We start from the raw sequence: 20,923 nt of genomic DNA, 5'->3' as shown, positions 1-20,923 counted from the left end.
TTTCATTTTTTTTTCATAAAGCGCTCAATCAATTTCAACCAATTTTGGTGTAGAGCATCTATGGGTAAAGTGGGACAAAAACTGTATATTTTATGATTCCTGCCCCCCCCCCCCCTGGGCATAAGGAGTGGGGCCAAAAACCATCCAAATTAATGCAATTTTCAAAAATATTCTTCTTTATGCCTGGACATCAAGCAGTCAAACTGTTGGCATGATTATAACAAGCAATGAGTTCTTTAACTAAATTGTGAAATTCGTAGCCCCAGGGTCAGGGGTTCTAAAGCTAGGGTGGGGCTATATTGATAATATAGTGAAAATGCATTGATACTTTAAAATCTTCTTCTCTACCCCTGTTTTAATAAGCTCACAAACTAAGTGCATGGTTATGACAAGTAAGAGTGCCTCTTCCAAAATTGTGAAATTCATGGCCCCTGGGTCTGGGGTTCTGGTGTTAGTGTGGGGCTCTGTTGAATATATAGAGAAAATTCATTAATTCATTGAAAATCTTCTTCTCTGTTCTTGGGTATTAAACAAACAAGATAAGTGCAATGATTAGCATTAATTCTTTGAAAATATTTTTCTCTGCTCCTGCGTATTAAGCAAAGTAAGTGCATCGTTATGATGACAAGGATGCCTCTTTCAAAACTTCATGGTCCCTGGGTCATGGGTCCAGGTGGGACCCTATTGATTATATTGTGAAAATGTTTTGAAAATCCTCTTTAAAAAGATACCCTTGCCCAATGCAAAATTGTATTGGGCAAGGGTTTTTTTTTTTACCAGATTTGTGATATTCTGGACCACTGGGTCAAGTGTTTCTGGTGCTGGGCAGGGCTCTATTGATCTTGTATTGAAATCTGTATTCAACTGATAGAAGTTATTCCTCTTTGCTATTCACCTATGAAAATTAACCACTGTAAATAATGTATTTTATAGGTCAATTGAATAAAAGAATTACATATATACAAGAATTTTTAATACATAATATAAAAGGTACTTTCATGGTTTTTAATGATCAGGTAGGCTTAAAGTAATAGATAAATAACAAGAGGCCCATGGGCCACATCGCTCAACTGAGCACAATGGCTTGGAAAAAGCACAAATCAATTCAGTATTGAAAAGTTTACGGGGGGGGGGGGGGGGGGGGCTTGAATTTTAAACTACCTGAGGATGCTTCCATATCAATATAACAAATGGCTTTGCTGTTCTTGAGCAGAAGATTTTTGAAGATTTTTCCTGTATATTCCTATGTAAAACTTTGATCCCCCATTGTGGCCCCGCCCTACCCCCAGGGGTCATGATTTGAACAGACTTGAATCTACAATACCTGAGAATGCTTCCATATCAATACGACTAAACATGGCCTTGCTGTTCTTCAGAAGAAGATTTTTAATAAAGTTTTTTTTTAATATATTCCTATGTAAAACTTTGATCCCCCTTGTGGCCCCACCTTACCCCAGGGGTCATAATTTGAACAAACTTGAATCTACACTACCTGAGAATGCTTCTATATCAATATGACTTAACATGGCTTTGCTGTTCTTGAGAAAAAGATTTTTCCTTATATATTCCTATGTAAAACTTTGATCCCCCCTTGTGGCCCCACCCTAACCCAGGGGTCATGATTTGAACAAACTTGAATCTATACTACCTGAGGATGCTTCCATGTCAATATGACTAAACAAGGCTTTCCTGTTCTTGAGAAGAAGATTTTTTTAAAAAAATTTCCCTATATATTCCTTGTGACCCCATTTTAACCCCAGGGGTCTTGATTTGAACAAACTTGAATCTACACTACCTGAGGATGCTTACATATCAATATGACTAAACAAGGTTTTGCTGTTCTTGAGAAGATTTTTGAAGATTTTTTCCTATATATTCCTATATAAAACTTTGATCCCTCATTATGGCCCCACCCTACCCCCGGGGTCATGATTTGAACAAACTTGAATTTACACTATGTAACAAAGGTTCCCTATAAGTTTCAACTTTTTTGGGCCAGTGGTTCTTGAGAAGAAGATTTTTAAAATATGCCACCAAATTTTCACTATTTCTGAATTATTTCCCCTGAATGAGGGCGTGGCCCTTCATTTGAACAAACTTGAATCCCCTTCACCCAAGGATGCTTTGTGGCAAGTTTGAATGAAATTGGCCCTGTGGTTCTGGAGAAGAAGTCGAAAATGTGAAAAGTTTACAGACGGACGAACGCACAGACAGCTAGACAGACAGACGGACTACAGACAAAATGTGATAAGAAAAGCTCACTTGAGCTTTCAGCTGAAAACGAGATAAAAATTCCTTATCTTTGTACATTAAATGTTTAAAGACCCGGAGAGACCAATGTGAGAGGGAATGGGTTTACTAAATATGCTTAAGCAATATTGTTTCCTTTACCGATTATGCTGATTGGTTAATCCAAGCATATTAATTACTTTCTCTGAAGGTGGGAGCAAACATGTCAACACAAATTTCTACGGATAACTCGATATTAAAAGTACATGAATATAATTTCTCTAGATCGTATGCATATACAGAAATCTGGTGAATTCTGCGATGTGAAGAAATGAGAACTCGTAATCATAGGGGAAAACTTTATTTTAATTACTGTACTAAATGATGTATAAATATAAGCTATGTGCGTCATCACAGAAAAACAGCATTTTAATCCATCACCAGACGTTATTAACATATAATGAAGTACAAAAGATTTTGATTTTAAGGTAATTTTTGTTCTCATTACAGTGTAACTAAAAAATAAATTACCCCAATTACCATATAATTACATACATCTACCTGTACTTTGAAATGAATTTAAAATGAATCATCCTAGTCATTCTGGCCAAAACACATTTTAGTACATAAACAGTTATAATGATGTTTGACAAATTGTTTGCTCACTTTAAGCAGTTACCATGGCAATATTAAGTAAAATTAACAAGTGAATTAAGTGTAACAGCACTCACCTTAGAAACACCTTGGCACAACCATCTTTTTTTTTATAATCCTCTATTGTGGCAACACACTACACCAATGGGCAATGAATTGGATAAAAGGAATATATTCAACATTAGGATAATAATGATTTTTTTAAAAAAAGAAAAAAAGAAAAAAAAAAGACCCCTCCTATTTTTCTTTTGTTATAATCATTTCTCTTTGTAAGGGGGCACTGCCCTTCATGTAGGCACCTGATCCCACCTTTGGAATAACGAGATCCGTGTTTTATGCCCTCTTCACAGAATTGTTGATAGATTTTTTAAATCGATCACTATTCGTTAGCTTCACCTTTTTCAATAAACAATTTTGAATCCCCTTCAATCTCCAAGGATGTTCTGTGCCTCCTCTGAGAGGGTTTGAGAAAGTTGTGTATTATTTTAAATAGTTAAGATGGCATTAAAATTATAAGGAATTCCTCTCACGTAATTTCTGAGGAAAGATACATGCAACTCTGAAGAAACTTTAGATTAACTCACCTGAACCAAACGTTCAACTGATTTTTTTTCTGATCGGAATTTGTCCGTTTTTTGTCGTCGTTGTTGCTATTGTCATCGTCGTACACTTTTCACATTTTTTTTTTTACTTCTCCAGATCCACTGAACCAGTTTCAACCAAACTTGGTGAAAAGAATCCTTGCAGAAGGGGATTCAAATTTGTTCAAATAAAGGAGCACGTCCCACTGGAACGGGATATAATCAAGAAAAAGCAAAAATAGGTTGGATGTCTTGAAAAATCTTCAAAAGATACACTGGATCAGGAAAAATTGAAACTTATCTGAAAGCTTTCTGACAAAGTGTGGATTCAAGTCTGTTCAATCATGTCAATCATGACCTTATGGGGTTTGATGGGGCTGCAATAAAGTTTTACATATAAATATAGTGAAAAAAGTGTTTTAAGATCTCCTTCTCAAGAATAGCCGAGATGATAAGCGATAGAAATACGCACGCATCATCCAGTGGTGCAAATTCAGGCTTGTTCAAATCATGGTCCGCGGGGTAAAATGGGGCCCCATTAATGCAACAGTTTTTTATTGGAATAAATAGAAAATACGTATCTTTGAAAATCTTAATAGAACAGCAGTCATGACAAGTGATATTTATAAGCAAGCATCTTCAGGTAGTGTAGATTTTTATTCAAATCAAGGCCTCCGGGCATATGATGGGACCACAATAAGGGATCAAATTTTTACATAGGAATATATGGGGGGGGAAATTTAGAATCTTCTCAAGAACAGCAGATTCATGACGAGTGAAATTAATAAGCAAACATACCCAGCGGCTACAGATTCAAATGTTTTCAGATTCTGGCCCATGGGATAGGATGGGTCCACGCTGATACTGAGGCAAGCCCATGTTGTGTGGATTAAAGTTCAGTTTAATCATAATCCATTGTAAAGGGGCTTAGGTGGGGTCACAGTATTGAGTCAAATTGTTCGTGGGAATGAGAGGACAAGCCTTTGATTCAGAGAGGGGGGGGGGGATATTAATTTGTCCTCAACTGGCAAGAAAATAATCTGTTCCTGAATACTACCCCATCCATCCCATCCCAAATAGAGTTTTGGAGTTCAGCAGTTTTCATTTCCTTTTCTTCAAGATATTTTCTGCGCTGAAGAAAATTAATGATCTCTCCTGACTTGCATGAAAGTAAATAATCTGACTCAAAAAAATTACACACATACCCAAAATCATCTTCCCATAAAGGGGGATATTTTTTTAGAAATCTCCAAAACAGCAGGGCCAGGGTGACTCAGGTGAGCATTGTTGCCCACACACCTCTTGTTTCCCCTTCAACAAACTTAAATCCCATTCACCAAAGGGTGCTTTGTGGCAAATTTGATTGAAATTGACCAGTTGGTTCTTTAAAAATACAATGTAGTCTAAAATGTAAAAGCTAACAACAGCAACAATGGACAAACTTTGATCAGAAAGGCTCAGGAGTTTTCGGCTCAAAATGACACTTTACACCGACAGTAAAACTACTTCAAAGAAGTGACCCCCCTCCCGCGTACTACGGGCCTGAATATATATTGATATAATTGTAAACACATCAACATTGTATTATTATGTCATTACTTAGTCAAAATCTTAAATAAACACTGAATTTGTAAACATGCTTTATCAAAACCAGCAAACAGTATGCCAGTCTTTCCCATTAGTATCCTATTGCAGTAAGCTGAAAGATCTGGTTTCCTAAATTTGCATCTATAGTGGTACACACATGAAATGGTTTGGGCCATGGACAGCTCAGTCGGTAGAGCCCCTGACTAGTGATGCAGGGGTCCCGGGTTCCATTCCCGGTCCAGCCATTTTCTCCTTTCCTGTTACAAACATAAGGCATGTTGATTAGTTAACCAAGATAACATGATGACCAGTGGCCCTTTTCACAAAAATCTTACAACTACGATAAAAATTTGACAAGTCTGTAATTCTTTGTTTATTATAGATATTTTTTTCTAAAATACATGTATTGTATACAATGTAATCTATTATACTAAAGCTTAGATGTTAATTGGAGAATTGAAAAGATTTTCATCTTAGTCGTTAGATTTTTTATGAAAAGGTCCACATATAGTCAAACCTTGTTATTTCGAACTCGATGGGACCAATAAAAAACTTTGAGATATCAAGGGTAAAATCCTTATGAAATACTTCCCAATCACTTCGAGATATCCATGGTATTTGAATATCTGTATTCGAGATACCAAAGTTTAACTGTATTATTAAGCATACAATAATTATTTATATGTATCATATTTATCACTTTCAACAAAACCTACAAACAAGCTTTCATTCATAATGAATACAGTCTATAATGGCTTTTCACGAATCAGACCCCAGACATTTTGAAAGTTTCATAATCTGGAACTATAGGCTTGACAGTAAAAGTCTTTTTTGGCTTTATCTTCCTCCCATGATATCCAGTTTTCCTGTGTCTCCATCCTGTCCGCGGCTTGTATCCGGATCGCATTTTTTCCCCCACCCCCTTCCACGGAATGTCATCATGGCCAGCATTGGACACTTGTCCCACTGTTGCCATACATTTAGGATCAAGTACTATCTCATGCTTTGACGGCATTCTCAACACAACACTATCACCAACTTTTCTAAGTAGTAGTGCACTTGATCCCCCAGCTCTACAAATCATCCCACCTTGACCAGGTATCTTTTCTATGTTGTGAACAATTGTTCCCATAGGAAGGGCACCTAGTGGATGTGAATTTCCTTCCATGGCTCTCACTAAAAAAGGCAAATATTAAAAGCACTTTTTATCCAACAGAAAAATTTATTCAATGACATCAAACATTTATTTTTTTTATTCTTGTGGAGAAAGAAAGGTCACAGGCTTATTGCAGGCCTCTATGTGACTGGCTCCTTATCAAAAAAATTTAGTCGCCAGGTAAATTTTTCTTAGGCATCACTTTTAAAACTGATATTAGTCAATATATAGAGATATGTCCATTGCTAATTATTTAACTTCTTTTCTGCTCTTTATAAAATAAAAATTGCAAATGTTTATAGTTCGGTTATTTGATGAACACCAAGTAAATTTAAAATGGTCGCCAATTTGGCGACTTATAGAAAAATTTTAGGCACCAATCATAATTTTTAAGCACAATGGCGACTAAATTAGTCACCAATTACAGCCCTGTATTGTAAGCTAAGTTTTCCTTTCCAAATTAAATTTTAATGAAACAGAAAAATATATTCACTGAGATCATCCATTGATTTTGGAAGATCTGGATGCAAGGGTTTTTTTTTTCCCCTCAAGATCAGTAATGTACATTGAATGCCAATTCTCCAGTTAATTTAAAGTATCTTGGTACCTGAGATGGTAGGAATTTCCTTGCTGACTTTTACAAGATCCCCCTCTTTCATGTTTTGGGTGGCAATGATGTAACGTTTATTATTTCCACTTCCGACAAGGGCCAGGTGCGCTGTCCTGACTGGGTCTGGGAGGATACGCAGCACCCTCTCCTCCAGTGGTTTATCTCCCTTTGTGTCGGGGTAGCTGTTATCCCTCATGTACCAGTTTACCTTAGGTCCTCCTCCTATTTTCGCATTTACAGTTTTTCCTGTAAAAATTCATCTATTGAATTAACATATATATTACTCTTGCCTGACAAGGGAGGGAACTCTCTATATAAACTTTGCACACAGGCCATTCTTCAGAAATCAAGATCATACTCAGAACATTTTCATGACCAATGAATCAATTGGGAGACATTAACACCACATGCAGGTGCTAGTGGATGATCTATTTTAATCTGTATCAGTTGTATTATTAGCATGTAGACATTTCCAATTAATTTGTAACAATTACCATTGAGATCTCTTCCACCACTGCGAATAAATGGTAGTGGTTCAATGGTATACTTTCCATCAGGTGGGAGGATGGGGCGCCCCATAGGGACATAATAATGTGGTCTTCTCAATGTCTTAAACCTTCTCCTAGGTCTGTATGTGTAAAGTCTAAATGATCTACAATTAAAATCAAGAAAATATAAATCTTTTGAAAAATTAATAAGGTCATTTATAATTTCATGAATGTAGGCACATTTTTCTTTGTTAATCTCTTTCTGTTATCCTTTTGCCATGCAAACAACTGATGCAAATGTTGTACAAATTTCAGGTGAACTTCAACACTTCACATAAAAATTATATCTTTACACCATTCATTTATCACAACTTAAATATCTAAATCAAATTAACTGATTGTCAGATATACCGTAGTTGAAACACATTCCTTACATTATCTACCTTCAATTTCAGTTTAAAAAAAAAAAAAAAAAAAAGAAAAGAAAAGAAAAGAAAGAGAGGAAAGAAAGAAACAAGAAAAGAAAACAAAGAAATAAACAATTCAAAAAAATAGTAAACCTATCACTCAGCATTTTTTATCCAAATGAAAATTATAATCATATACTGTATTTTTTTTTTCTTTTTGTAAACAATGCTTCAGCTACAAAAAACAAAACAATACAAAACAAAAAAGTGGGCCACTTTAATTTGTTTCAATAAAAGCCAATTGACACACAAACAAATATTATTTTAAAACTTATGTTTATTTAGTATTTGCATGTATAAATACAGAAATGCAAGTGCAATGATACCAAATAATCGAACATTTTTACATGACACTAATATAATCAATGCAATTAGCAATGTATATTATACACATCATGACTTATCATGTACAATGCAAATCATTGGAAAATTGCTTTATAAATATACATATAAATTTATTGCTTTCATTTCTTTTTCTTGGATTTTAGGAATGGTTCATTGAACAGATCAAATGCTCTCTTGGCTTTTTGTGGTCCGAATCCAGGACAGAAGCTCAGGTCCTCTTGGGTTGCCTTCAATACACCTTCCATTGTGTGAAATGTGTTCAACAATGTCATAGCATCTGTCTTGTTAACTGACCTCACAGAGGTCAAACACTCTGTGACCTTTGACATGTAGTCCTTCTCCGTTTTCTCCATGATAGCCTCAGGTGGTTTGTGCTCGTAAACTTTGTATGTTTCCAAATAGCGCCCTGCCTCTTCCGGTGAGAATGCTAAAATCAGGGTACAGTCTGCCAAGATACAAATTTTTGCTAATTCTTTCACAAGATGATGGGGTTCTTTGATATCGACCTGCACCAGTAGCACTCTAAGCTCATAGTATCTGCGTAATTGCTTTAAGCGTTCATGAATGTAGTTTGGATTAAGTTGGTGATAACGAAGACTCAGAAACAAGGCACAAGCTGTTTTTCCCATTTCATAGTCAGGAATTATGTCTCCAAACTCATAGGGAATGCTGCGGATAAATTTGAGTATTGGATTTCCTCTTTGTCTGGAATTCACAATGATACTATTAGAATTCAAAGATTTAACAGCTGTTGGTATGCCTGTTTCTGTGGCAGCTGTGGATGTAGAAGGTAGACCACTCTCAATCACGGATTTTAAGGAGCTTGGTACTGAAGAACTCTGTGGCACCTCTTTCCCACTCTGGATTAGAGATTTTGAACTCTGTGGCAACTCTTTCCCACTCTGGATCAGGGACTTTGAACTCAGTGGCAACTCCTTCCTTCTTTGGATCACAGATGTTGCAGGTTTTGGTTGAACTAAGCTTGATTCAGGTTTCTTGTCAGCTCTTAAGGATTTATCAAGGTCACATGCATCAGCCACTTTGCCTTCTTTCTTCATTTGTTGAAATTTGCTGAATGTGCTTACTGATGAAGCACTAGGATTCTCTTTTATTTCATCAACAGTTGGAATTTTGAACTGTTTTCTTTTGGATGTCATAGTTTTTTTTCTGTATAGTAGATAAGTGTGTTCTTTAGCTAAAGTCTGGAGCTGAAACATAAAGAATGTCCATCTAAAATGGATCTGATATCTCGAGATGGACTGTCAACAGTCATTCAAATAGTGTGAGAATGAGCAGAAGCAATTAAATTTTAAAAAGTTACCCTAAAATAGAGTGTAATGGATGACATGTGCATGAAAATTTCAAGGTAATGAATGAAATATTTGCATGGGAAAAAAAATGGTGTAGGTAGGGGTTAACAACAGCAACCAGATTCTCTGAAATTCAATTTTTTTTCAAAGTTTTAACAAAATTAAGTAAACAATTTATGAAAATAAGGGGTAACATTTGCCTTTTTTTCAAGGCCATCTGTTTTCCTTTTCCTAACCAACTGACTAAAAAGTGGCTACATGTAGCCTCAAAAACTTTTTTAATCCACCTAGAAATGACTATTTTTTCAATTCATTTAGAAATTTTCTCTTCCAATCGATGACTACAGTTAAATCTCGTTATCTCGAACTCCCTAGGACTGAGAAAAAACTTTGAGATATCTGAGTACTGTAGATTCCTTATTTTACGCGAGTACTTAATATCGCGAAATGGCCCTTAGACGACAAATCGCGAGACGTATAATTCGCGAGTGGAGGCTTGATGAAGATATTTATATGGATTTCAGTACCACAAAAATTAAAGCGAGTAATTTTATTTCGCGAGTAATTCTTTTCGCGTAATTACGCAATAATTAAGTCCTCGCGTATATTTAGGAATCTACAGTATTCAAGATATCCATGGTAAAGTACTTAAAAGAATAAGTATTCTGGTATTCAAGATATTGTTCGAGATACCAAAGTTCAACTGTATTTTTATCTGATATTTTATTATTTGCATTTTTTTTAAGCTTCCTTCTTACCCAATATTTTTTTACCTGGGTCAGTATTTTTTTAAGCTACCTTCTAAGTTCTTACCCAATTTTTTTTTTTTTACCTGGGTCAGGAGAAGGCAATTTAAGACAGATTTTTTTTTTAATTAAGATAGGCTGACAAAATATTTAGGCCTATATGTAAAGGAACAACTTTCCTTTACTGGTCCCCAAAAAAACAGCTAAAATATAGTGTCGCCAAAGGTGACTTCAATATATATGTGATCGCCTGAGTGATCAAAAAATAAAAAGTATGAGGTTTAAAGCCTTTTTGCCCCCCAAAATTAAATTCTTCGGTTAAAAGTTTGTTTTTTGAACAAAGTTTTTAACCTTGTTCTCTGAAAAAATTAATAAATAATGTGTATTCAGTGAAAAGGAGACAAAAAATAATTGTCAACGACTAAAATGTCGAAAAATGTGTAAGACTAACTCTTATCAGTTGAGTGACGTAAATCTAATGTCACAGTGCGATGAGTGGCGAATCTTGCAGATCTGAGGACCGGTAAAGTAAAGTCTACCCTTTAAAGAAAACACAAAAACAAAACAAACAAAAACAAATAAAAGTTTTAAAAGTATGAAGAGATGCATTGACAAATTGATAGCGACTTGTTAGATTCCTTCTTCCTTATTTATATTATAAGGTCTACACTATACATCTGATTTTGTTCAGAATGACAGATTGTAATGCCTGAAGACCCTGTGGTGGATTGTTTGTCAGCCAGGTCCAGTACAATCAGTACATTTCGCTACTTAGCTAAAATTACTTACTGTAGCTTTATTTACCTACCTCAGGTAGCTTTATTTAGCTATTTCAAGGCAACTTTTCACAATTTTGCTTTTTATTTTAAAAATACAAAAAATGGTGAGGGCTTGTCCCGAGACACAGTTAACGTTAGATTATTCTAACTAATCCAAAAGTGATTTTTTCATGAATTGTTTTCAGATGAGATCAAAGTTGAAGATTATCACGGCATCAAAGTTCTGCACTTTCTGGGAAAAATGCTAATTTAAGAAATAAGTTTGATTTAGTAGCTAAATAAAGCTACTTCAGGTAAGTAAATAAAGCTATGTAGGTAATTCAAGCTACGTAGATAAATCTAGTGATTGTACCAGACCTGTCAGCTGCAGAATATTTCATTTATAGGCCTATTTGTCACTACCGTTGCCCGAGATATTTACCTTTCTGAACAGCATATTACACGTTTCAGATTTTCACTGACTGCATTCAGTAAACAAGATGTCTGCTTAAAGAACAACGCTGCCATGTTGTCCCCTTTTAACAGTCAATATCAACTGAACTCTGAGTATGAATCAGTATGCAATCACATTTTCAAGGGCGCAGACATTTTTCTCTTTTTCGCGCATGTGCATGGAAGGGTATGTTATTATTAATAATCTTTTCCGATTATTTTATAATTATAGTCTCATATGTGTATGAATTGACTATATTCTTTCATATTGAAAATTTAAAATAATATTTTTATGCAATTGAAAAGTATTTTCTTTTACGTCAATGCCAGTAGTAATTCTGATTTTCGTCCAGATCGATCAACACTTACTTTAGTCTCGTTCAACCAGACGCTCGGCTGTCTCCGTAAATCTCCGACGAGCTCGTCGGAGATTTACGGAGACAGCCGAGCGTCTGGTTGAACGAGACTACACTTACTTCTCCCTCTTCAATCAAAGAGAAGATAACTCGTATATTTGCAGTCGTTTTGAAAGCGTTTCGAGTATGGCATCGGCACTGGAGTCTTATGTCAACCGTATCCTTCTTATTTGTTTGATTAAGTAATATGTCTTAGGTATTGCTAAATCCCCATGTTTCTAATAAGCCATGGTTAATACGGGCTTTTAATAATTAGGGATGTATCATAATATGTATCCTTTTTCACATGTTTCAGTTTTCACTGCTGCTAGGCCTTAGGCTTAGCCACTTCTGGCAAAAGGTATACATGTACAAAATCAACAAGAGTGCCATTTGTTTTTTGCTGTTAGCTGTGTATATGCTTGTGTCGATATAACTATGATTGACACGACACATGTCATGTTTGATTTACTTTTGGAAGTTAACCATGTACATATACTCAATGCCAATGGTGAGAATAAATTAGGCCCTAATAGTTTTGTGTACAGACATTATGAGAACCAACGTGTGGTAGATTGTTTCCAAGTAACAAAAATGCATACAAACTCGTAGCTTCATGCATGTATAAAATTTAAAAATGAAAGTTTTCATACAAATCAAAACTGAAGTGAAGTACAAATAGGGTGAATAATACAAAGCACTAATGTGTTTGTAGAACTTTGCTTAGGCTTAGTATTGAAAGTAATAATTTTGAATTATGCCCTTAACCAATCATCTAGGAACTGTTTCCATAGTAACAGCTGATGGAAGAATAATTGTGGTAGGTATAAATACCTTCTGTTTATTGCATTAATTAACCTGTGGTGAACAGACACATTCGATCAGCTCAGATGGTAGAGCTCCTGACTGGAGATTCTGGCAACCTTAGTTTGAATCCCGGTCTGGTCCGTTGCATTTTTCTTTTTTCCTGTTACAAACAAATCCAGTCCATAAAAGACTGTATCACTTTGATAAGTAGAAAACTTGTGTTCATAAAATTAAGTAAAAAATAAGGCCACCTCTGATTCAACTTCATCAGAATTTTCATTATTATATACAATTTTACATGCATGAAAACATTCAGTGTATGCTTTTTCTGCTTCAAATTTTCCAAATTTATTCCATGTGCACAGGAATGGAAGAGGTTGGTCCTGCCATGTAGATCTGGTCTAAAATTCTCTGTTTCTTTATAGGGAACCTTGAAGGGTTTTGATCAGACCATAAACTTAATTCTTGATGAGAGCCATGAAAGAGTTTACAGTACATCACAGGGAGTGGAGCAAGTCATACTGGGATTATACATCATCAGGGGAGATAATGTGTAAGTACATCACAGGGAGTGGAACAAGTTGTAGTGGGATTATACATCATCAGGGGAGATAATGTGTAAGTACATCACAGGGGGAGGAACAAGTTTTACTGGGATTATACATCATCAGGGGAGATAATGTGTAAGTACATTTTTTTTTTTACCAACCATTGCAATAATGCCAATAAGGCCTTGCACTTTTGTGGAAGTAGAAGGGAATATTATATGTGAGTACAACCGTGATGTTCGTCATAAGTGCTAAGGTCAAAATCAAGAGAGATGGCTTAAAATTACAAGAAAAACATACAATTTTGTTTAAATATTTTTTAAGGATTTATCCATTTTCTAAGTTTACATTGTAACAAGGATAAGTTGTTTTCTAAGAGTATATGATTCTTCTTTAAATATATTTAACTTGTATTTAATTGTAATGATACACTGTAGTACATGTAGGAAAAAAGAGAGAGAATCCTAGGTATGCAATGTATTTCCTTTTTCTCTTCATAGAGCTGTTATAGGGGAAATTGATGATGACACAGACAATGGATTAGACTTCAACAGCATCAAGGCAGAACCACTTAATGCTGTAACGCATTAATCACACATCATTTTAAAAATCATTTTCTTTCTTACCATACATCAGTCTTTGCAATGGGAAGGATTCTGATTTCATCATCAGTTAAATTCATCATCTTCATCTTTATTTTTTTTTATTATAATCAGTGATGAGCATTTTCCAGTTTCAAAAATTTTTTTACTGTATACAAGGGACACTAGGGAGAAATCCTTCTTTTGAATGAGTTAGATATTTAGATTTTATAAAATGGTAGTCTAGAAGCTGAGTACTTTTATTTATATACATGACAACAACATTGATAATTTATCTATCACAAATTGTTTGTGTATTGTTTGTGTATTTCAAAATATAAATTTGACCCATTTTCTGTTAAAACAAAATGAATTAGCTCAGATCCATGTTAGGACGTCAAGATTTTTTATAATACATGTATGTATGTTTGATTGTACATTTTATAAATTGTTTAATAGTTGTATCAGTTGTGTACATTATTATATGTATAAGTGAAGAACAAGTGAGACCCAGGTGTTCGTTAGCACTGGGATTGTATTAAAAGTTGTATGTTCTTTTAATATTCTATGGAAATAAAATAATTGACATGTTTGAGACTAAGCAGTAGCTAGCTACATGTCTGATTTAGCCAATGTTTGTTCTTTAGACGAAGCAAAACAATTTCATTTGTGAGTGCTGGGTTTCTGTGAGAGTGGAGGTGTTTTTTTTGGTTTTTCTTGGGGGGGGGGGGGGGGGAGGCAGCTAAGATTAAAAACTTTTGATGTTTGTACAGTCGGGACAGTCATTAATTGTAATTTAAAGGCTCATTTAAGGATTTCCCGTTATTTTATTTTTAATTAAAACTATAAAATGATTTAGGAAGCCAAACTGCCTCAAGAGTTAAAGGGGTCCAGATAGGAAGGGAGTAAAAGTTTTGACTTAAGAATACGAAAAGGATTAAAAATTCTTGCAATCCTGTCCAGTACATGTAATAAGATGTGTGTCTCTGGGCACTGAATCCACCTTCCTTCCAAGATTGTTTTTATTAACATAGTGCCCCCTCTGTTGATGCTGAATACCTCATGAACAATTTGCTGAAAAATTCTGCTCTGTTGGACCTTTATTTAGATTATGCATCTAAAGCAGGAGAGTGAATATTATCCAGACAGTAACCTACTTTTGTAAGAAATACAAAAGGTATTTGATGCAGGATCTTTGTTGAAAAAAAGGCAGTTTGTTACGATAAATATAATGTTATATATGCGTTAAATATTCTCACTGTGTTGTGAAACAGAGACTCTGGACAAACAGGCACATGGTATCAAGGGGTGCCCCCCCCCCCCTCAATTTTTTTCTGAACATTTTCTAGTATAAAAATGTTCACTGAAAGGCCCCGTCCCTACTTTTAAGCTCACCTGAGCAGAAGGCTCAAGTGAGCTTTTCTGATCATATTTCTCGGCATCCGTCTGTAAGCTTTTCACATTTTTGACTTTTTCTCAAGAACCACTGATCCAATTTTAACCAAATTTGCTACAAAGTATCCTTGGGTAAAGGGAATTCAAGTTTGCTCGAATGAAGGGACAAGGGGAGATAATTATGAATCTTTTAAAAATCTTCTCAAGAACCACTTGGCCAGAAAATATGAAACTTATGTGGAAGCATCCTCATGTAGAGTATTCAAGTTTGTTCAAATCATGACCCTGAGGGGTAGAGTGGGGCCACAATGGGTGTTCAAAGTTTTTCATATGAAAAGAAAATTCTTTAAAGATCCTCTTCATAAGAACAGCAAAGCTTGATTGGTCAAATTTATAGACCTGTAGCATTCTTCGGTAGTGAAGATTCAAGTTTGTTCAAATCATGTTTCCTGGGGTAGGATGTGGCTACACTGGATGATCAAAGTTTAACAAATCTTTAAAAATCTTCTCAATTATAGCAAAGCCATGATTAGTCATATTTATATGGAAGTATTCTTAGGTAGTGTAGATTCAAGTTTGTCCAAATCATGACCCGTGGGTGTAGGGTGGAGCCACAATGGGTGATCAAAGTTTTACATAGAAATATGTAGGAAAAAATTTTGAAAATCTTCCTCTCAAGAACAGCAAAGCCATGATTAGTCATATTAATACAGAAGCATCTACAGGTAGTGTACATGTATATTGAAGCTTGTTCAAATCATGACATCCCGGGGGTTGACTGCGGCCACAATGGGCAATCAGAGTTATACATTAGGAATGTATAGGAAAAAAATCAATAAAAATCTTTTCTCAAGAACAACAAAGCCCTGAATGGGCATATTTGAAATACAGAAGTATCCTCAGGTTAAGTAAATTCAAAATTGTTCAAATCATGACCCCCAGAATGAAGAGAGGGGCCACAGCAGGGGATAAAAAATTATACAAAGGAATACATTGGAAAAATTTAGTCTTCCCAAGAACAGCAGAGCCAAGATTAGTTATTAAATTCAGAAGAATCTTCAGATAGTATAGATTCAATTTTGTTAAAATCATGTCCCCCGGGGGTAGGAATGCTTGGCTTCTAAAAAAGCTTATTTGGTATTATGATTTTACGTGTTTACCCGGGGACACATGTAAGTTTTGTGAACTTTCGCTCATCTCCTTTTCAATTCAAGATACATGTATTCAATCTGAATGTGCATACTTACTGGATTTTGATAATTTATTAGAAAAATACGAGCTGTTGGACATACATGTAATCTCTCTCTCTCTCTGCAAAAAAATTACTTATAGGGAAGATATTTGTCCGGATAATTCCTCTGACATTAACAATTAAAAAACACTACCAAACTTAGATACCTAATTAAACTAAATAGATATGACTATCCCAAATTTCCTCCTTTTTCTTGAATGTTTAAGTAACATTAGTTATTTTTATATGCTTCGTATATTTAAAATTTTCTTATTTTTATATATGGTAAAATATTAAAAGTAGTCATGAAAAGATACAAATTGATGAAAAAAAAAGTTTTGACCGTTTAGTAAGAGAAGAAACCTTTTTAAGTACATTTTGCTCAAATCTGTTCGTAGATTCGAAACTTTCAAAGGCCATAATAAGATTGCTATCCGTTTAGAAAATCATATTTGATTTATTTAATTTAAAACTTTAGTCCATAATTATTAATTTCAGTCACTTTAAAAATTTCTTTTAATCTTCTATTGTTTAAATATGCCAATTAAATTCATTGCTCTGTAGTAATTTTGAAAAGCAGAAAAGAAGAAATTTTCATACGCCGCCCGCCATTCCACCAAAAATATAGTCCTTGCTAGATTTCCAAGTCACTTTAAGATTTACAATTATGAGAAGAAAAGAAAAATATGATCTTAAACATCCTAAAAATCTAAATATAAAACTTTTAAGACATTTAAGCAATATACATGTACTTTGAACATTTCATTATGCATGTCAGACACCAGGCAACAATCCCTCTTAACGAATTATTTTGGCACTATTCTTTACCTAGCATATTCCGATGTGGTCTAGTGGTTAGGATTCCTGGTTTTCACCCAGGCGGCCCGGGTTCGATTCCCGGCATCGGAAAACAATTTTGGTACCGAGTACTATTTCCTGATGGGAAGATAAAAAAATGCATCAAAAAGTGCATCACCGAATTATGGGATACTCCACGAGTATAATTTTAACCTTTTTATTTGGCGTTTCTCATGATTACATGTATATACCGGTATAATTAATAATCGTAATCATTCTTTAAAGGTTGTTGCCTTAGACAGTAGACACTAAGGTCCATGGCCGTAGGAACCGGGGGGGGGGGGTCTTCCAACAATTATAGAAAACACAAAACTTCTTCTCTGATGCACCCCCTCAATGAGTATGTCCGGTGACTTTTTTCTTTTGGGCTGTCAAAGAATTTTTGCTTCGTAGTGCCCCAAGTGAAATTTATTGGTGTTCCCCAAAAACTGAAATTGCTTCCTACTGACCTGCAATCTGAACCGACATTGATTACAGGTGCTTGAAGATAGTTTAGGGGGGGGGGGGGGAAGAAGTCGAATAGGCAGGGGTCCTGTCCTCAAGCACCTGTGATCAACGTCGGTTCAGATTTCGCGGTTACCAGCGTCTAAAGGAAAATTTACAATAGCCAAATTCTATACTCAGAAAAAAGGGGGGCGGCGGGGGCGGCCGTCCCGTGTTCTACGGGCCTTATAAATAAAAAGGCTGAGGGTATAATATTTCGGGGAACCACCTATATCAGTTCATGAAAGTCTGCCCTTCCATAATTGCATGCATTTGCTTACACATTTGCTGCCAGTGGACCCTCTCTATACATATAGGACAATGTTTTTTTTTTTGGACTTTTAGAAATTTATTAAGTGTAATGGAGTACATATTAAAACAATCTAGTTCATTTTATACGTGCCTTTTTTTACCAAGGAATAAAATCCTCAAAGACAACGGTACTGATAAAAGAAAAGTTGCGTTTGCTTACTCAAATGGTGAAAACACCGGCAAATAAAGTTTTCAATTGCTCTTCACTAATCTAGGTCAAATTTTAATGTTTAGAATACTTGAATTAATGACAATTTATGTACACAGTGCAAATGATGGACCAGTGCCCTGTCCAGCGTAGAGAGGGTCCTTACATGAGTTACCTCGCTTGGAACATAAACTTGCACATGTATAGGTCATGCATTTGGCAATGAGCATATGAATCACGGAATATATTTTTTTCTGCCAATCAAAACCTTGATAAACAATGATAATAACAACAGTCACAAAAATTAACCCCATGCCCCCCCCCCCCAGTTCTTACGTGCCTGATATTAGTGCCATCATGATACATGTACATGATTTTAATGAAACACTCTTCTCTCCACTTTATAGTTATATGTTGTTATAGTTATAAATTTGAAACATCATCATTTGAATATTTTGAGAACAAATTTGAAATAATATCAGTCATTTCTTTGTATAATGTCTTCTATAATTCATTTTCAACATCCCTTTCATTTATTCAATATTGTTTGATTGGTAATACTCGGATTACAATTCCATTATTTCAACTTCCGATGTGGTCTAGTGGTTAGGATTCCTGGTTTTCACCCAGGCGGCCCGGGTTCGATTCCCGGCATCGGAACACATTTTTGGAAACCGATATGAATACTTTACGATTAGAATCTCCTTAACCAGATACATATAATACTTAAAGTTATAATTTTTGCATATTTTGCAGATTTACAAAATATTTTAGAGAAATAGAAATTTAGATTTTGACTCAAACTTTTAAATTTTAAAAGACTAAAACACGTGAATTCGTTTACCGTATTCTAAAAATATTACCATAACATGCTGATTGCAACACATGAACGTACATGTAATGAAGTCATTTCATGCTATATCCTTTCCACAGCCGTATGTCTCATATATCGTAAAAATGGTCAAATATAGAGATTCTGACCCCTTGCGCTGAGCCCCAGGGGAGGATATCATCTTTGAAATGGATCGTAAGTGGAAGTTGTATTCCATTAGTTGTTAAAATTACAAAACTCTGCCTTCCTTCTTTGTAAGCTTCAAGTATAGATCCATAAATTACCAACAGGCATTGTCCGAGTCTCACGTAAGAGTTTTTTTTCTGGATTTCCATACCCTTCAACTTTGGCCAGTATGGGAATATGTGTATATATTTGGAAGTTTCTGTGACAAGATATCTTGATTTATGCCTCTTTTTATCGAATTGTTCCCCGAGTGGTTAATCTAACACAGTTAAAGAATGCTAAAAATAATACATATACAGTGGCTGTATGTTACTCATTGCACAAAAAGGCTTGTGATCGAATAATTAAGTGTTAATGCACATCAGAAAGTCCACTGTGGGACGTGGAGACGGTCCTGACGATGAGACCGTATAAACCGAGGTCCCGTGTCGCAATAGGTGCTGGCACGAAAAAGATCTCACTGCTCAATGGCCGTAAGTGCCGAGTATAGGACAACATTTGCAGCTCTCCACCGGCAAGTGGTGGCGTCTCCATATGAGTGAAAAATTCTCGAGAGGGACGTTAAACAACATACAAACATACAAACTAACATAGAAAGTCCATTGATCAGCATCGCCAACATGGAATTGCCGTTTTACAGAAGATCAAACTCATTCCAGATTATAATTTTGATTCGATTTCAGTTCAAAGTGAAAAAGACAAAATATCATAAAGATAATGAATCAATGAACAAGAAGTTCACCGGTCACAACGTTCACTTGGGTCTTTGGCTTTTGGCTCGGGTGCGCTAAAAGTCGTGTTGTGTACGATGATTTGAATTTGAGATATTCTAATATTATTTCTTAAAAGAGAAGGATTTTTTATAGATCATTTAGCCTATTTTTTATGGGAAGTTATAAGTTTGTTCATAAGAAAATATCGGTTGGTAAAGGTAGCTGCAATACCCGGTATAAGTCTAAAATTATAACTAGAATGTGTGCTGTTTTGGCGATTTCACCATCCAAGTTCAATGGGGAAAACAATAACAGACATTTGAAATTTTAATTTTAATGAAAATTCCACAGAACAGATTTGAAACGATATACATATAAAAAAAATGTAACTCTTTTGTTTTTAAATTAGAGATAAACAGATAGCTATGTTGTACAGGTAATTCTTCTAAAGGCAAGTTGGTGCATTGTTGTATAGTCACAAAAATACTGTGTGCAGATAATTTAGCAGAGCAATACTGGTTTGTCATTACTTCTAATGAGAATTTTTATTCCTATGTCAAATTAATTTCTTGACCAAACCAATGTTCCTTTTACGATCTACAATTGTCGTGGTAACGAGCGTAAAAAAATCAATTGTAGCAATGACCACTGATTTCATTAATGTTATTGAAATGACAGATCGTGTTTGGTAAATTCGATCTGAATTCATATTCATTAATTCAGGGCTAAGCTTATTCCATCACCTGTTATAGAGTATCATTGGCAGGTCTGATAGCCCATACCATGATTCATAAACAAACATTTCATTTTATGACTTGTTGAAGGTTCCTTAAATAAAAATTGATGGGTAAGCGAAGGAAACTTAACGCATTTTGACTTTCAGTTTTATTGATAAGGGAAAACTTCTCTGTCGAGAATTGACACATGAAAATCTGTAATCCTCCCAAACTTTCGATAGTTCTTCACATGTACTTGTTAGTTCTGATTGATGTGGGTCATAACTTGACATTAACCGCCATTCACGAAGAAAGGATATTGATTCTTTTGATT

At 35.1% G+C, this 20,923-nt stretch overlaps 2 protein-coding genes and 2 non-coding genes across 4 annotated transcripts; 3 read left to right on the top strand and 1 right to left on the bottom strand.

Moving 5' to 3' along the window:
- Positions 1–2,574: 2,574 nt before the first annotated feature.
- On the bottom strand, positions 2,575–11,488 carry LOC133195855 (uncharacterized). The gene is made up of 5 exons (XM_061331822.1): positions 11,374–11,488; positions 8,412–9,325; positions 7,312–7,469; positions 6,815–7,063; positions 2,575–6,227 (listed from the first exon to the last, which is right to left on the bottom strand). The coding sequence occupies exons 1-5, from the start codon at positions 11,386–11,388 to the stop codon at positions 5,818–5,820; spliced, it is 1,746 nt and encodes a 581-aa protein (XP_061187806.1). The 5' UTR covers positions 11,389–11,488; the 3' UTR covers positions 2,575–5,817.
- Positions 11,489–11,882: 394 nt separating this feature from the next.
- Positions 11,883–14,343, top strand: LOC133194747 (U6 snRNA-associated Sm-like protein LSm8). The gene is made up of 4 exons (XM_061330653.1): positions 11,883–11,957; positions 12,559–12,599; positions 13,012–13,139; positions 13,635–14,343. Exons 1-4 carry the CDS (start codon positions 11,927–11,929, stop codon positions 13,723–13,725), a joined length of 291 nt encoding a protein of 96 aa, XP_061186637.1. The 5' UTR covers positions 11,883–11,926; the 3' UTR covers positions 13,726–14,343.
- A 2,835-nt stretch (positions 14,344–17,178) lies between these two features.
- Positions 17,179–17,250, top strand: Trnae-uuc (transfer RNA glutamic acid (anticodon UUC)). The gene has a single exon. It is a non-coding gene; the product is annotated as a tRNA-Glu (tRNA).
- Positions 17,251–18,730: 1,480 nt separating this feature from the next.
- On the top strand, positions 18,731–18,802 carry Trnae-uuc (transfer RNA glutamic acid (anticodon UUC)). The gene has a single exon. It is a non-coding gene; the product is annotated as a tRNA-Glu (tRNA).
- Positions 18,803–20,923: the final 2,121 nt, after the last annotated feature.

The sequence above is a fragment of the Saccostrea echinata genome, unplaced genomic scaffold, assembly GCF_033153115.1.
Source record: "Saccostrea echinata isolate AGI-Se365-2 ecotype Australia unplaced genomic scaffold, CSIRO_AGI_Sech_v1 ptg000029l, whole genome shotgun sequence".
Taxonomy (NCBI): Eukaryota; Metazoa; Mollusca; class Bivalvia; order Ostreida; family Ostreidae; genus Saccostrea; species Saccostrea echinata.
The sequence above is the reverse complement of the archived record's forward strand: the minus strand, read 5'-3'. Positions and strand labels throughout refer to the sequence as shown.

What these genes read in the sequence shown, in the direction of transcription:
- LOC133195855 (XM_061331822.1), bottom strand. An exon ending in GAGTGTTTGACCTCTGTGAG is followed by an intron (nt 7,470 to 8,411) that starts GTCAGTTAACAA and finishes TTTTAATTGTAG; the next exon opens with ATCATTTAGACTTTACACAT. An exon ending in TGGTGGAAGAGATCTCAATG is followed by an intron (nt 7,064 to 7,311) that starts GTAATTGTTACA and finishes GAATTTTTACAG; the next exon opens with GAAAAACTGTAAATGCGAAA.
- LOC133194747 (XM_061330653.1), top strand. Translation starts at nt 11,927, where the DNA reads ATGGCATCGGCACTGGAGTCTTATGTCAACC. An exon ending in ACTGGAGTCTTATGTCAACC is followed by an intron (nt 11,958 to 12,558) that starts GTATCCTTCTTA and finishes CCAATCATCTAG; the next exon opens with GAACTGTTTCCATAGTAACA. An exon ending in CTGATGGAAGAATAATTGTG is followed by an intron (nt 12,600 to 13,011) that starts GTAGGTATAAAT and finishes GTTTCTTTATAG; the next exon opens with GGAACCTTGAAGGGTTTTGA.